This window comes from Hippichthys cyanospilos, chromosome 13 (assembly GCF_059441005.1).
Source record: "Hippichthys cyanospilos isolate Australia breed blue-spotted pipefish chromosome 13, RoL_Hcya_1.0, whole genome shotgun sequence".
NCBI lineage: Eukaryota > Metazoa > Chordata > Actinopteri > Syngnathiformes > Syngnathidae > Hippichthys > Hippichthys cyanospilos.
Window position 1 is genome coordinate 5,377,063 of NC_142381.1, and position 17,529 is coordinate 5,394,591.

Here is a 17,529-nt window from a genome sequence, read left to right on the forward strand (position 1 = left end):
GAGAAACAAAATACCACAGGGGAGTTTTTTTTATTTATTTATTGCTTATATAAACGCTCTCTAAACAATTTTTGGTAAAAATAAAATCTATCAATAATTATCATAAATAAAATAATCACAATGACTTTTACATGGCATTATATTGCACAATTATAAGCCTTAACAACAATCACAGAACACGTGTTGCTCAGATTTTGTGTAGCAGGAATGTTGAGAGGTTGCATTCACACATCTGGACCTGAACCTCATTTGTTTTGCTGTATTTAATCAAGTTCTACATATCAATTTGAACATCATGACATCATGAAGTTGTTTACTTTTCACAACTTGTTTCAACCTTCTGAGTTTGAGATAAAGGAACGATCTTAGCTGATGGTAATACAGATCTTATGTTCAGTGCTAATGATAAAAGAGAAGAGGGTCTCACAGATTCAAAATGTTAATTATTCTAGAAAAAATGTGAACTGTGTAGTCTCGTTTGTGTGAAAATAATCCACATCCGTGTAGTTTCAATCGGTACTAAAACGGACGAGTACCTTTCAAGTGCTTGCCAGTCCGACATGTTGTCATTTCACAGTCAAGTTTTACAAGTGGAATCAGCACAAGGGCAAACACAACTGCTTTGCGTCAGTCTATCTAGGGAGGAGATGATCCGTTAACTTCAGAAAGGCAAAATCTGTGCCACAATAGCACATTTTTGTCCACACATTTGACCATTTTTAATGCAATTAATCAAAAATGATATAGAAAATGACTCAAAACTTCATTAAAATGTTTTTGTTGACTGACATTAGCAACAAACATAACAATTTTGATCATGTCTCCATCACACATTCGGCTAATCGAGGCTTGTTATGTGCTCTGGAGATGCTACCACAAGTGCAAAGACCTGTAAAAGTACAAGAATTGGACTCCGACATTGTCCTTGTTGATGTTGACAAAGAATTGCAACATCTTCATCCCAGATAACAAGGGGCATCTTGAAGTTGCCATTTATGATCTAGGAGAAAATAAACTGTCAAATAAAGTGGCGATGGCGTGATGGTTGTCAGAAACAAAATCCAAGCCTTGCATTTTCCAACTTTGTGACCCTTCAAACCAATCCTGGCAGCAGTTCTGCAAGAAAAGACACATTTGATGTGAAAAAAAGCCAAACAAATGATAAACCAGTAGAAAACGATTGAGTGTAAACATGTACTTGTTCACATGTTGTCAACTTCAGCTCTGAGTTCAGAACACAGTTCCTTTAGTAACATTTCCATCAAGACCTAAAAAAGGCAAAACTGTTACACTTGCACATACAAAACAAATGCCTACCATTACTAAGAAAGCTAGCATTCTTACATAGAGAAGATGTTTGTTGGCACTAGCTTCCTGTAGAGCATTGAAGACCTTGATGACTCCATAACGGGCATTCTGTTGGCCCACTAGATTTGCTAATGCATCTGACATACAAAGAGTAACATGGGATAAGGATGGGAAGGGAGTATATGGGAAGGGAATATATATTCGCTACCTGGAATATTATCAAGTAGTTTTTGTTGAGCTCGTTCCTTGGTTTCAGTGCGTTCAGCATCACTTCGGACATTGACATGTGGTGCCAGAATCCCATTGGGCCAGAAAGTGTCCTTGAAGATGTTGATGTAGCAAACCAACATTTGTTCAGAGAAGATCCAGTTTACTGTATCCCTAATCTGTCTGGAGTTGGGCAGAACAAAAAGTTGGAGATGCATATGCGCAATCCTATTTTCAAGGTAAAGAACTATGCATTGCTAATCATATCGTTCTTTATTTTTACTCACTTGTTGATGGTTCGCCCAAATGTTACCTGGACTAGTGCAATAAGAGTTTTCCTCACCCATTTAAACACTGAGCAGATAAAGAAAAATACATGTATTTAAATAAAAGAAAAAAGATCATCAGAAAAAGAGAATTAATTTTTCATTTGATATTGTCACAGAGCAATGCAGGAAGTGATTCACTCACTTCCTCTGAGTTCAAATATTTCGCCAATGAGCATAAAGCAAGGTTCAGCCAGGGCGTCTCTCCTCCCGTCGGTCTCATCTCCGTAATCAGACAAGTCGCTGTCGTCGTCTGCGTCCTCCTGTAAGCAGGAATGACAGCACATGCGTCACTCAGAGTCCAAATTATAGTGAGACGCCCGGTATGAATTGCTACCTCTGTATGAGAAAAAAAATCTCCAGGTAGTTTCTCCAAGAAGGAGGCAAGAGAGAAAGAAGACTTCTTCTGTATGGACATCACCTTCAAACATCAGAAAATCGCAAAACATTAAAGCGTATCCCAATGACAATCAATTCTATGATACTCATTCTTTTTTACAACGACTTTTGCGTGAACAGCAAAGTAACAATTTCATTGTAGTGAAAGAGTAAAAAACAAAACAAAAAAAAGATTACCTTTAGGTGTTCCGGAGAGGGACTGAGGAAGGCATAAAGTGCCTCTGATTGACACATTCGCTCATCTGTCAGCAGACGCTGCAAACACACACGCCAAATTATGTAAATTGCTGATATGGTCAATTACAGTGTGGTCACTTAGCAACTATTTCAAGAAAGAGATTCAGCATACCACTCAAATTTTGTCTAAGTGTTGATAAAGTAGGGTTTTCGTTTTTACCTGTAAAAATGTATTGAGCTGAGTTTTGCTCTTGTCCAAGAATTTTTGGTCAATGGATTTGAAGGGAAGTTTGCTGAGGGATGGTAACTGGAGTTTCTTCAAAGATGGAAAACACTGCGGGAGTAAGACTGAAATTACTAGTGCGCTGATATTGCACATCACATTACAGCCACAAGTCATTTGCATTACATCTCCATGCAGTTACTGGAATCAGCATATTTAATGTTGTATTACCTCAGTCAACTTCCGGTGCAACATATGAAATTCAATAAGTTTTCTTTGGACGCTCCAGCAGCTGTTTACAGTCTCCTCGCCTTCCAACAGGTCGACACACACACTGTAACAAGCTACCGTTTCCCCGCCTTCTTCTGCAGCCTGAAACACATATACCCCCATTAGGTCAAAAATATTTTTTATAGTTGAATCTAAATGACCACAGAACACATCCATAACCTAATCATCACATTTATTTTTTATGCTTCTTCCTATCAAAAGAATGATGTGGGAAATCGGCATAATATGATTCACCATAAATTGTATCAAAATGACATTACTTCAGCAGTAGTAATTGTAGCCCTCCAGTGACTCAGGTTTTCACACCACCAGTCAGTCCTGATGATATGCTGCTGAAGTTCACTGTGCTCTCTCTCCATCGCTCCTATTTCTTCTTTTAGTTTGCTCACAATCTAGAAGCACAGAAACAGATTAGCCAGCACGCTAAGCAATAAGAATTGTCAAGTGCAAGCGGTCATATTTTGAAGAGGCCTAGATTTAAATTAGGAGTGTATATAGTGCACACACTTGATCCGCACACACACAAAGTGCAAGAAGCTGATCATTAGTTATAACTGAAATCATCAATTAATATTTTCATACCCTTTTGTCCGGTTTGGGTGCATTCTGAATAGAGCCCAGGGCTTGCCTCTTGTACTCCAATTTGTCATACAGCTGGCGGAGTTTGGTGGCAGCATAGCTGGCCTGTTCATTGATTCCTTTGCTGCCCTCATCACACACTTCCTCTTCAGCATCTAAACCCCGACACTACACCACAAGACAGAACAATTTCTATAAGACATACAACTTGAGATGTACACAATGACACCCAAGAGGAAAGTGAACAGAGGAATGAGGAGATACTATGAATTCATGTTAGAAATCAGTGCATGTCTGACCCCTTCATCCTTCTCCCCAGTGCTACACTGCGATTGGCTGTGCTGCTCGTCTCGTTTGATGAGCCTTTCATAGAGATCTGAAACCAGGAAGGAAGGGTAGTATCGCTCCCTCATCGTCTCAGCCACCTAGAAAATGACAAGGACTGAACTCACACCGTACAGTACAACAAACATTGAATTGCTTGGCATTTTGGCCGCTAGTTTCATGAATGGGAATTTGACCTGCTCCTGAAGTCTCACAAAGACTTGAGTTCCTCTGTTTCCCACTAAACTTTGTTGGATCTCTTTCAACAAAAACTTCTCCACAGGAATCTCTCTGCTTTCTACAAAGAACTTCTGGTAGATTTCCCCAACAATTTGGGGCACTTCGTTCTGTTAAACATGAATAAATGATGACACACCCTCAAATAACGTACTGTATTCAAACTTTCATTGAGTTTGTGTGGTGAATATTTTGGCAAGTGTGTCACCTTGTTGGCAGTTTTCAGTGTTTCTACTAATTCCCAGAAGTTTATCAGAGATCTCTTATCAACTCTCTCCATGTAATCTCTGAAATGTTCCCTGTAACCTGGATTGCACATGATGTCATCGAACAGGAGAATCTGAATATGAGCAAAGAGATGAGACACATGGGGTTTGATGTAATCACATTATTCACTGAAACAATAAGAAGAAGAATTCAGGCTTCACCCTACAATAATTAGTCCAAATAATAATGATTAAAAAAAAACATACTCTCTGGCTTAGAGGCTCATCACTGTCATCATTTCCTCCATCTTCATTGTTTTCATAATTTGGTCCACCAAGTAGACGAATTCGTTTCTCACATTGTTTCTTAGCAACAGTCAGCTGATTGATGTAACGTTTCATATCTCTGGCCCTTAGCAGGTCTGCTTTCATGGCTGCTGATTCTTTGCCTTTACGATCTGGGAAAGAAAAGAAATAGAGAAACACCAAAATTAGTGTGGCATCGCCGTCACTCAGTACTCAAAAGAGTGAACGCAAAAGATCACACCAAGGTCAAAACTCAATTGCTACAAGAACTTCAATGAGGCACTGATTACTGTAGATATAAATCTAAAATGAGGATTATTAGACTTTAGACTAGATTATTTAATAAAATGAATGGATTCAACTTAAAATAAAGAAACATTAGGGTTAGCATCGAGACCTTTGGGAAAAAACGCACTGGTGTTTTTTTCTACTTGACAGATGCCTTATATTTTAAGGGACGCTTCATGTAAACATACCAATAAAAGCAGACGAGGCTAATGACTTAACTAGTCAGTATCAAATTTAGTAAAGCTGGCACTGCAATGTAACAACAGAAAATGAGAAGTTGGTAAAAACGCAACTTAAATTGGAAAGTGAAAAAGAATCTCAAGGTACCCTTCTGTTTCTTGAGCTGAGGCAGGCTGCCGATGGTGGTGGCATGAATAATTTCTACGACTATCTGATACCTGCAGAGAGGAGAGATGTTGTTCAGTAAATTAAGTGCTGTCTTTGGATGTCGGGATTAATATAGCATTGCATATAAATGAGTATTACAAGCATGATTATTCTGTAGCTATGGAACATAACATAGTTAGAAAGCAATTGGAGTATGGCTAATACGGCTTAAGTTTGCACAGATCTAATAGCAATATGACATTTTTCCTGTGTTGAGATGTCTCATAACACCTCAGAAGCATGATCTGCTCCCATGGTAACATCAGCTCACAGCAATAAAAAGATGAGCAGTTAACATTGTTTGCTAAACATGATTGTGTGCGCGACACTCAGTCAGCCAACGTGTTGGATCCACTTTGTATGGGGTATTATTTCTGTGTCATGCCTGAGTTGTTTGAGGAAAATGACATCCGTGGAAGTTGATATCAATTTAATGAAGTCTTCATAAGAGGCAGCGTAGGTGTAAGCTTTCTTCTGCTGCTCAGCCTGCTGCTCCCGCTGCTCCATTTGAGACAGTAACATCCTGTTTATGGAGTCGGGGTCGCTAAGAACTTCCACCAAAGGCTTCAACACTGCAGTACACACAAGCACATAATAGATAAGCTAAATACTTGTAAAAATCTAATTTGAAGCTAAATTATTTGATTTTTAGGTTTGAAGTTCCTTTTTTTTCAGAAAGTGGTTTATTTTTTCATTTAAGGAAAAAAAAAACATCTTATCTCGTTGACACAACGACTGATGTACAAGTTCAAATACCTTTAGTAGTGATAACTTCTGTGAGGCAGCAGCGTAGTGTGTGTGACTTTGCATCTTTTTGTGGCAGCAAACATAGCAGCAGTATTCTGGCTACACAGCGGAGGAAGGCCAGCTCTGACTCCGGACTAACCAAACATGGATGAAGAGGAAATGGCCGAGCTCCTTCATCCGGTCTGTCCACACATGACAAATAACACACACTTATTAAGGAACAGCTTCTCATGAATTTCTGAAACTCCTATTGCTACTTGTATTCTTTTCAAGCCCTGCACTGTGTTCAGAAGAATACGGTTACACAAAAGGGAAGTCAAAAATGAATGTTTTCCGTAATGAAACGAGTTGAGGAGTGAATTTTTGTCTAGCTGGCCATGTGTGCAAAAGCACAAATTCATGACCATGTTGTATTTTAGTTGACAATGCATCATTACAACCCCACATGCCATCATTTAACAATAGTTCCTTAAAATCTCCAAGTAGCTAAACCACCTTTCACAATTGGTATATTTCTTACTTTTTGTTTGTTTTCAGTAAAATAAATACTTAGAAATGTGTACCTTGCAGAAGCAGCCTTGAGGCCTGTGAAGTGTGTATGTAAAATTCGGATGGTGTCATAACACACCACATTAACAAGATCTATATCGGCGAGTCGACATCTCAACTGCCCAATCATCTGCCACCAGTCCTCGGACAGCATGGCGTACAATTGGCCCTCATCATGGCTCAAAGGAATGTACCAGGACAGGATGTAATCTCTGTAGGCATAATCCAACACTGTGGAGAGAACAGATGTCTTAATCAGTTATGTTTAACGTAAGCACAGCTGTGAATAGAACATACATTACTATGTATGAGTGTCCAGACTTTTTATTCAGGAGGCAAACAAAAACAAATGGTAATAAATTATGTCTCCGTCCTGATATACTATCAACGGTATCTCCTAGCTCCCAACTACAGTATACATTGTAGACAGTAACAAAAATAACCCCATATTGTTCAACAAATAATTAATGACATATACTGTATTCCGAAAAGCATTTTTTTTAATGCAAGCAGAAGATTCAAATAAACAACCGCTGTGTGAATAAGGAATCAAATTGTTTTTGAGTTTTGCAACTCATTGTGCAGGCATGTTTCACAGACCCCCCAAAAATATCAGTGTCTTGCTGTGATGACATAGAGGAACAAAGATCCATCAGTCAGCAGTTTCGTAAAAGTTGAGGTTGTTGACATTTAGCAGAGTCAGTGTAACACATTTGGCATTTGCTCAGCAAAAAGTAGGAACACTAGACTTGTCCAACTTCGGTCCTCGAGGGCTGTTATCCTAAATGTTTTCTCGTTTTCTTTCCGAAAACACCCGACTCAAATGGTTAGGATCATTAGCAGGCTTCTTCTGAACTTGCTGATGAGCCGATCACTGGAATCAGGTGTGTTGGGGAAAGAAACCTTGAAAACATGCAGGATAAGGGCCCTTGAGGATTGAGTTTGGATACCCCTGAACTAGAGGGTGACACGAGAGATGACCTTTCCCTTCCCATGGAAAAGCTTCAGGCCTATCCTGGACAATTACAGGGGGAAAAAAACTCCTGTCCTGTGCCACTTTGGTCCTGCTCCCATTCATAATGATGGCCCATTCTGCACTGCTCCCATTTTGAAGGTCAGCTATATTTAAATTTAAAAAAAAAAAAAAAAAACACTAGTAGTTTTTTTTTCCTATAGCTGAAATCCACCCTGATCTGCTCCAATAAACTTTGAATCCTGTACTGTCCCAATCCTGCGATTAAAGGTAAAGTTGACTCACATCCTGCAGGATTCATGACAATATGCCAGCCTCTACCCCAGATGGAATTGATTATTCAGTATTGTTCATAGTAATCCAGCCATCAAAAAGTGTGTGGGGAAAAAATACCATCACATGAAAACTGGTCTTGACAACAGATTGATAACTGTGGATATAAGATAGTTTATAGCCCAAAAAAAAAAAGACTGCCAGCAATTACTTTGATGAAGTGCAAATACACAGTAGTTATGACACTCCTTAAATTACAGAAACACAGAAAAATGCATTGGCAGAATTGATTTACTACACATTTATAATACACTAGTAACTTACAGACACAAGAAAAAGGCATAGTGAGGGGTTATTTTTCATTTTGCTATTTCGTTACATTAGCATGGTTTCTTTAATTAAATACTGGCGTCGAATAGTGTTTGGAAGCTCAGGATCGCCAAACTTCAATTTTATCTTGCACACTGTCTCTAAAAACTAAAGTAAAATAGTGGTTTTAGTTTACCTTCCTTTAGGGCTTTGTCCAAATTGTGTGATACCACCACCCTCCGACTCTGGCTCGATTCTTGTACAGGAGCAAAAAAACGAGTCTGGAAAACAGTCAACATCAGTTTATGTCCCTCAGTCCAAAAGACCAAATTTTAAGTTGGGGAAAATGGAGGATAGAATTTGTAGCGTCCATTTATTTTTCCCCTACAGTAGCAACATGAATAAGTCATTAAGCACCAGGGTGAACAAACATAGCCATTGCTTTTTCTATAAAAGCCAGACAGCAAAGACATTATCACTTTCATTTGAATGAATCAGCCTTATTCAACAAGCCTGTTGTTGTTGATGAATGCACATGGTCCCTCTTCACAAATCAATTTAATTGAAAGCTGCAACGAATGTACACTCATCTCACTGAAACCAATGCATTAGTTTTGTTCAGCGCCTTATGACGATGTCTAACATCAAAAGCCATATAGATTAGGTACAATTTTATAATACTTGTATAAAAATGGAAGGGGCAGCTTTGCAATAATACTGGTCAGTTTTAAGCTGAACTGCAACAGGGATAGACTGCATTATAGCATAAGCTTATGCGAACTCATATCGTTTTCCCAACCTTGTCCTTAATTTCATGTTCATAAATTTCTAACAGAAATCTATCACGAAAAAATTGTCCCAAAAGTACAAATATTGAAATTATGGCAAAGAAGTCGCGAATGATTTTGCCAGCCAACAGAAGGACATTTGTTATGTCCACCAATATATGTTGCTGACAGAGATCGATGAAGACAGATTTATTTGTTATTCATGAATAATTGTTTTGGATATATTTCCCACAGTAAATTTGATCACTCTCAACACACTAGTGTCACTATGCAGCCTGGTTGGGAATAACTGCATTTGATTAATCAAGTGCAAGGGATGGTGTGGCTGCGGACAGGACTGAATGTGTGTCTCAAAAGTCAGTAGCATCTTACCATGAGCTTGTTGAAGAATTCCAGCTGTTGGACCGAATGTTTCCTGTGTCTGTCAAAGCAGCTTACTTTCAGAGGACTCTTCCTGACAAGCAGAACAAAGCTCCCAGCCAGGAAACACAGTAAAGCGAACGACACATAAATGAAGAGCTTCAGGAACAAAGAGGTAAGGGACAGGCCTCCCCATGACAGCTGGAACACCACTGCTGCCACCACACCGAGAAAAAAAGCTGGGACAAGCCGGAAAGAGGAGCTAAGAGAAGAGGAAGAGCTGGAAAACATGGGCCCCTCTTCTGCACTGCTGCTCCCACCAGTCTGTGTTGTTGTGGTAGATGAGGGGGTGGGCATACTGCGACCCCACCATCCATATATATGCCACTGCTGTTTGGGCAGAAAAGTTGATTGCCTTGTCCAAGTGTGGAGTCAGCGAGGTAGGTATACACTCCGGTATACCCTCAACTACAACATCGTGTTGAGGTAGCGGCATCCCCGCTGCGGCATATCCTGACCGACCTACTCCGCCGTGTGCCCCGCTCCTACCATCGGCTCGCCCGGCGGCCACTGCCACGCATCACCCCACACTTCAGTCATCCACAGTATGCTCCAGCAGACGGCACCACGGGTGACCTTGAAAGATCGACAGCGGCACACGTCTTGCAGAAAGATAGCAGGCGGAATGAGATGACTGGAACCACAAGCACCGTCACCTTGGAGACAAATGAATAGAGGTAGCTTAGTGGTTGTGCTAACCTGGACAGCGAGAGGCTAACTAAGACACGATGTTAGTTGAAGTTGTTCTAACTATGATCGACGTGTCACAAATATCCATGGAATTATTGGAAATTTAAGAGGTGATCATGAAGCTAGCGGCAACATACTACAAGACTAGCCAACTAGCATCCGCTTCTAAAAAGCAATTCAACACCAGCTAACATTAGCGACTTCGATATCCTTTCAAATGAGTGGTCGACAACATTGCATCTCCATGTTCGTCATCAAATAAGAAATAATAGAGCGAAAGTAATTACATTTTAACTGTTAAAAATGAGCTTTGATCCAGAGGAAAACACGCCCGCGACAATTGGTAAAAACAATCTGTTATTTTTCATCCAGCCTCAGAAGCTGAACGACAATCTGTCTGAACTGGAGAGTGTCAGCCAATCAACATTGGTGTTAGCGCCTGATGGTGTGTTTGGTTTAACTATCGACTCACTCCAAGCAGACGGGGCAGCTTGCAGTAATATTATAATCGAGCGCACCCAGGAGTGTACCATAGTAATTAAATGTCTATATAAGCGCAAAGCGTTTCTGGATCGAAAACAAATCTACATTAAATTTAAAACTACACACGAAGCGGCATCTCTTAGCGTTTTTTATTCAGCAACTCTAGAATCTAGATTGTGCAAAATTGCTTTTTTTCTGGTTCACCCGCTGTGAAGTTGTGTCACGAATGACAATGTACGTAAAATGTAACTAAAGAAAAATGCATTGTTCGTTTCACGGCATTCTAAATCATGAAATTCAAATTTAATTGTTGATAACTGCAGAAACCCTCTTAAAATCTCCAATACTCCACGAAGTGGCTTCACGTACCCCGATTTGATAACCACTGCACTAATAGATATGCAACAAAGTGAGTTACAAATAAAACTTTGTTTGTTGGGGATTGTGGAGATTTAGGTCAGTTTAGTCTGATGCATTTTAAAATTATATTCAAGGGGTAAACAAAACAATTTGTAATTTCGAATGATCCCCTTCACCATCATATTCTATCGATTAATCAATAACGTACTTGCAAAGTAAGGTGGCCCTTGACTGCAAATCACAAAAACAAATAAGTAGGCAAGTAAAAAAGGTAAAGGCAATTTATAAACCTCACACGCATTACAAAAGACAAAATCAAAAATCACAGTCAGCCGAAAGAAATAAGTTGCAAACAAAAAACAAACACAAGCGTAGAATAGAAAAACACAACTTCAAATTAACATTAAAAAAGTGAAAAAATAAAATTATTCGCATCAAAGAAGAAAAACGCATTACTAAAGACGAAACATAACAATTCTAACGAAAAATTACACACGTTACAAAAGAGAAGCACGTAAATATTTTGCTCTGGGGCGTAGGTTGATTGGACAGGAGGAGGCGCTATTGTATTGGTGTAAACAGCCACAGTTAAGGCTCATCGACAGGGAATCTGCGCACTAAATCATGGTGGTGGTTTCGTGAGTCCGAGTGTGTGTGTTTTTGCCTGCGATTCCTGATTTCCAGTTGTTTCGTCTCTTGTAATGAGTTGTTGTTGTTGTTTTGCAGATCATTTTCGTTTGTGTTTTGGGGGATTGTGTTGTGTTTTGTAATGTGCTTTTCTTTGTCATTCATTTTTGTGTGTTTACTTTTTTGTTTGCGACTCCTGATTTTCAGTTGTCTGTCTTTCGTAATGCGTTTTGTTTTATTGTTTGAAGATAATTTTATTTTGTTTCTTTCCTGTAATGTGCGTTTTTTTTTGTTTGCAGGAAAAAAATCAGAACTCTATTTATGTAATAGAATTTTCTAATCGTAGTCCTGTGTCCTTGTGCTGTGTACGAGTCACAGTTTCACTCCTTTTAACAACTCTGCATGTACAAGCCCTGACCGATGAGATGCCTCATCTATGACAATGCTGTATCTTTCCCATCAGCATCTGTGAACATCTCTAAGCCCCCACCAGACAGGTAGGCAAGGAGGTGTTCCTCTGTCCTTATTGAAGGTCGTTTGGGCAAATGAGTGTCACATGCAAGGTCTAATTGCTTTGCAGATGTAGTGATTCTAATTACAGCTAATCCAAGACCAATTTGAATATTATTCCCGCAGCCTCGCAAAACAAGATTATACATGTATTGTATCTGCCGTTTAAGAAGATAAGATCTCAGGCAGTTTTTGACCCAGATGTAACAATTGGCGGTGGCACAGTCCACCCACTTGTCTTGAAATTGTTAAGAACTGAAGTCTTCAAAGAGATAAACTTTAGCATTGTGAAATTAAAATCGTCAAATTATAAGAGCCACATAAAGCAGACAGCTGCAAGTGTCAACAAAGGCCAGCTCTCCAGTTCACACAAAACATAATCTCCTTTTCATCCCCAAGGCGATTCCTTTAGTGTGAATGGGACCTTGAAGCCATCAGGTAGATAACACATCCAAAGAGATAAAGCATACATCGCTGGATTTTCCCCGTGCGGTATGGACACGCTGAGCTGTCAACAGTGGAGAAGGGGGTCAGATGTAGCTTTTGGGGAGAGGTCAGGCCTCTTGCAGACTTTTCTAAAGCAGATTAACCTGATACTTAAATAAACAAAAACAAAAGTGATGAATCCCCAAACATCTCAGGCTTGGCTGATGACTCAAACATTGGGCCTATTGATCTCCACTCAAGCATCCCATGGGACTAGTTCCTTCTCTCACTCAGGGCCCCTCCAAATAGGTAACACACACAGCTTAACAAACGGAATAATGACTTCACTGTGATGGTTTGCTGTTTTAACAAGGTGTGGGCCATAAAATATCTCTTAGCCTAATGATGAGGCCCACTTGATTATTAATGGAGATCAAGCAACATGCTATTCGAGGCCGCTGAGGGCCTATTGGTGTCTTTTTTTTGGTAAAGTTGCGATGAAGATGCCATCCAATCTCTTCCATTCTGACCAGTGATGGGAAGTAACGGATGTACAAATACTTTGTTACTATACTTAAGGGACAAAATTTAAAAAAAAAAAACACAGGGACGTCACGCAAATGTCAGCACCACATAACTTGGAGGGCAGAGAAGATAGCACTAGGTAGCCTACGCTGGAAGCTAGACGCAGACAGTCTCAACAGGCTAAGCCTTCAGTCCCTCACCCTCACCCATGGCCATACTTGAACGATTTCTTCATGTTCGTTTGGGAAAAGCACAAGTCGTGGCAAGAACTCGCCATCGAATCTCAGAAAGCACGTCGAGGTAAGTTAGCTAAGACAACGCCACCACCTTTATAAGGCCTTGCCAGCTTGAATACGTTCGCAATGTAGCTAACGTTAGATAGCTAGGGTGATAAAGATAATGGCTTGAAAATGTCAATAGCTTACGTTTTTGGACAAAAGTCTACATTTTCATTGGTTTTATCTTCTACCAAGATTTTCCTCTATGCGGCCTGCAAGCTAAAACGAGTTTGACATCCCTGATTTAGAGTGTGACCATTTAGAGTGTCCAACACACCTTCCATGCATGGTTTTGGAATGTGGGAGGAATCTGGAGTGGCCGGAGGGAACCCATGTAGGCTTGGGGAGAACATGCAAACCCCACACAGAAAGGCCGAAGCGGGGCTGTCAGGCGGATGTGTTAATCACACTGAGCACTCATTTCTTGATTATAACTGACAATGTTTATGTTAACGGCATAAAAAAAACATTTACATTTACAAAAACACTTACATGGATTTTATTCTGAGCTGTGCATATATATATATTTTTTTTTATAAAGCAATTTATTAGTTATTTCATGACCATGGCATGAAAAAAAAAGATGCACTTGCCCACACATGGCCTCTCCTTGTTAAGAGGTGGTGTGTCACTGTGGCCACTCTACAGAAATTTTTTTTGACATCACATATAAAAAAAAGCTGACATCACATACATTGGTGTATAGCCACCAGTGACAAGAACAATGTTGCTTCACTGGTAGTAGGCATGTGTTTGGAGTCAAGGAGAAGTAGTTCTGTCTGCAATTCATCCATGAACTTGGGTGAGAAAGGCAGGCTGTTGACAGGAAATGCCACCACCACTGTTGCATGTACAAAGCAACACTTACCCACGTCACTAGCAAACCACAAAAGATTCATTGCATGGAGCTCATTGAAGGGATATTAATATATGAAACCATATTTACCCCAGGAAAAACATCATACACCTTTCTTAAAACACAACTGATGAATGAAAACATAAAAATATCATCTGGATTGTATTGCGTCTGCCTGCCAGGTAAATATTAACACTAGCATTTACTTAACAAAGCCCAAAGCTGTAACGATGTTAGTTAATAGCTGTACAAAGATCCAGCTATTGAATAATTACCCAAAGTTAATGTTTAATGTCTCACTGTGCCAGCAACTGAACAGGGGGTGTTGAATCCTGCACAGTACAAATAGAAGCTGCGCAACACAACCCTTCCGCATGCTACTGGTGTGTTTGCAATGTTGTTCTAGTCATAGGAGGCATGGCAAATGTATGTTTAATTAATAAAAGTATGTTTTCTTTTCACTACATAAAAACCGGAAGCAGGGGAACCAAACAGAAGGTTAAACAGTGTATTGAATTTCCATACAGGCAAATAAATAAACAAGGCGTAGCTACCTTGGTGAGATCAAACGCAGGCCATAACTGACGCCATCCCACATGATCCGGGCTTCCGCATGCTGGTTCTCTCTTTTTGAAGACCTGCAAGGCAATGAATGTTGGCTCTGAGAAGCCAAAATATTCTCCACATTTGGTAACTATTCGAGGCACATTTGTGGAATCATTCACCACCAAGAATCATAATGAACATCACATCAATTCACCAACCTACATGAACGAGGAAGCTGCTCGCTAATGAAGAAAATGTAAAAAAAAAAAAAAAAATGTTTTTCCCGGGACTGACTGCGTTTGAATTTAAATTTCCACGATATGTTCAGACAAGCCGAGAAGGAATATGGCAGGCATGATGTACTGTGCTCTATCTGAGAGGCCCATCATGTCTGACATGAAACTGGCTGCACCCATGCATGTGGTCTCTTGAGAGGACATTGAACCAATGAATCACATGCACAGGGTGCAGCATGCAGGGTGAAGACCCGACAGGCAATTCATACAAGGTTGGCTCTGTAACTAAAGCCCAGATCTGATTGTTTTGGTATCAGTTCTAGTTCATTAGCTGAACACTGGCTATCAAGTCCCGCCCATCTGCTTTTGGCCTCCAAAGTTTTAACGCAGCTGGGTGTAGATACTTTGATGGTGGTCATAAATAATGACATAGTCCTGCACCGGGATTCCAAAATGGTTATTATTGGCACACTTCACACGGGTGCTGGTGCTTTCTCGGTGGGTGATGAAGTTCTATCACTACACATTGCTGACATACAACAGTCTATTTCTTTTAAATGTGCAATAAATGATCACAGGAACATCACCTGATAAAATCTTTCCAATAGCAACCTCAGCAAATCATCTTAAGTATAATGTAGAACTAAAATGTATTTTATAACTCAAAATGTTTATCAGTATGTAATTTTCAGTTTTTACATGTTTCTGAATTGCGGGAGGATGTGAGAGAGCTGATAAAAAAACACCTCTGTGCCTTGTTGCTTTACACCAGAGAAGGAGATTTACAACATAATCCTACAGCTAATTACGGAACAACTCTTGAATCCGCCTCGCTGTTGCCATCTCATCCTATGAAAAGATCCTCATGCGCTTGTAATTAGAACACAGGGGGGAAAGCCCAACCGCAGGCCTGAAGACATGTCTGTTATGTGTTTTGCAACATTTCACTTTTGAACTTTAGCTGGAACGATACCAACAGTAATGCAGAGGGAATCAAAACAAAAAAGACACGCCTAAGGTTCAAGTCGCATTCTTAAAGGATGGATCTGTCTATCAGGTGTGTGCATGCTTGTGCGTGTGTGTGATAGAGAAAGAGGGAGTGCCCTCCAGAGTGACACTTTTCCTTTTCTGACTGGTATCGTCATGGTCAAACCCATAACAAAAGGTAACCCAAGCCCAAATACCACTTCGCAAGGAACTGTAAAAATAAAACATTGGGGTCTGGACAGAAACAGTGTCAATCTTCAGTTAAGAGGTTTTTGAAGTGCAGCCTCTCGGCCAAACGCGACAAGTACATAAATCATGTGCACGGCAGTACCACACACGCTTACATGCATGCACAAAAACGACAGCAATAGCTAAGATAATTGCACTGAGCAACCATGAGAATTTCAGTGAGGTAATCTAGTCTGAAAACAAGAGATATATCGGCCCCTGATAAATATATATATATATATATATATATATATATATATATATATATATATATATATATATATATATATATATATATATATATATATGTAGGTCCACAAAAACCAACAATTCATATACTGCGTGGCAATGATCTGTGTTGGCTTGAGGTGCAGGCTGTAAAAGAAAAAAGCAATGGTGCATGAAAGAAATTGAGCATTAAGAGAAATTCCATACATTATTCATTTAGTATTTTAGAAGTGGAAGACAGTTAGAAAAAGCTTTCAATTGATTTTTTTTTAGTCATAGACAACTGGTTTATACAATTAGGGTTTCAACCAGTGCTTTAAGCTGGATGGTTCGGAGTGGTACGGACGTACCAGCACTTTTCAATTTTCGCACTTTCAATTTTGTGCACTTTATGTTATGAAACTTTGTTCAAATTGAATACTTATTGTTCACTCTGTTTCAGAGTCCTCTTTGTGATTTAATTGTACCATAGAATGTACAATCGCATGCATTCATACATTTAAAATTAGATCACAATGAATTTGTTTCTGCATTTACCCATTGATTATCATGTTGGCGCCTAACTCAGTTGTCTTTGGGCAGTAGGCGGTGTACTCCCTGAGCCAATTGCTGAACACGCAAACACAAACCGTTCAAGCTCATTAGCACACATAGCTATGCATATTTTTGGAATACAAGAGAAAACCCGGACGGTCATTCATTTATTTATTATATTGTTAATCAATTATAGATTAATTAAATAATTCTTCAATTCTCTTGAAGGTCTGCTGTTAAGAGTATCTGCAGTAATTTTTTTCAAATGCATTTTTTATAAATGCATGAAATTGTGTTTGTTTATCTGCAAAGCATAATATTTTCAAATCTAGAGGGCCCATTTTAATGATCTTTTTGATGGTTGTGCGGGCCTGAGATTAATATAAGATCTTCGCGAGGTGCTGAGGTTTGGCCCAGCCAAGCTACCCCAAGCCATGTGTGAGTGATAAAACCTCAAAGAGAAGCGCTTATCTCTATACTGTGCATCTATGCATGTTTACTTCCACCTGCATGTGGCCCAAGAGATGAAATCCTCAGGCAGGTTTTACCCTGTAAAGACAATGTCATACTTTAGAAGGTGCAAGCAGTGATTTAGATTGTTCACGCTGTATTCATTTGTTCATTAATTCATATATTTGCTCATACATTATTGATGTTGGAGCAACATACAAGCATAGCGCTCTATAACGGTAGGTGTG

At 39.5% G+C, this 17,529-nt stretch overlaps 1 protein-coding gene across 1 annotated transcript; it reads right to left on the reverse strand.

The window, feature by feature from the left end:
- Window positions 1-31: 31 nt before the first annotated feature.
- On the reverse strand, window positions 32-10,415 carry snx25 (sorting nexin 25). The gene is made up of 23 exons (XM_088432233.1): window positions 10,295-10,415; window positions 9,270-9,973; window positions 8,306-8,390; window positions 6,569-6,785; window positions 6,015-6,187; window positions 5,644-5,830; window positions 5,199-5,269; window positions 4,545-4,735; window positions 4,280-4,411; window positions 4,032-4,181; window positions 3,810-3,935; window positions 3,514-3,678; window positions 3,192-3,323; window positions 2,872-3,012; window positions 2,638-2,751; window positions 2,418-2,495; window positions 2,179-2,262; window positions 1,987-2,104; window positions 1,803-1,869; window positions 1,517-1,698; window positions 1,345-1,445; window positions 1,199-1,268; window positions 32-1,116 (listed from the first exon to the last, which is right to left on the reverse strand). The coding sequence occupies exons 2-22, from the start codon at window positions 9,612-9,614 to the stop codon at window positions 1,203-1,205; spliced, it is 2,925 nt and encodes a 974-aa protein (XP_088288359.1). The 5' UTR covers window positions 9,615-9,973; window positions 10,295-10,415; the 3' UTR covers window positions 32-1,116; window positions 1,199-1,202.
- Between the last annotated feature and the right edge of the window lie 7,114 nt (window positions 10,416-17,529).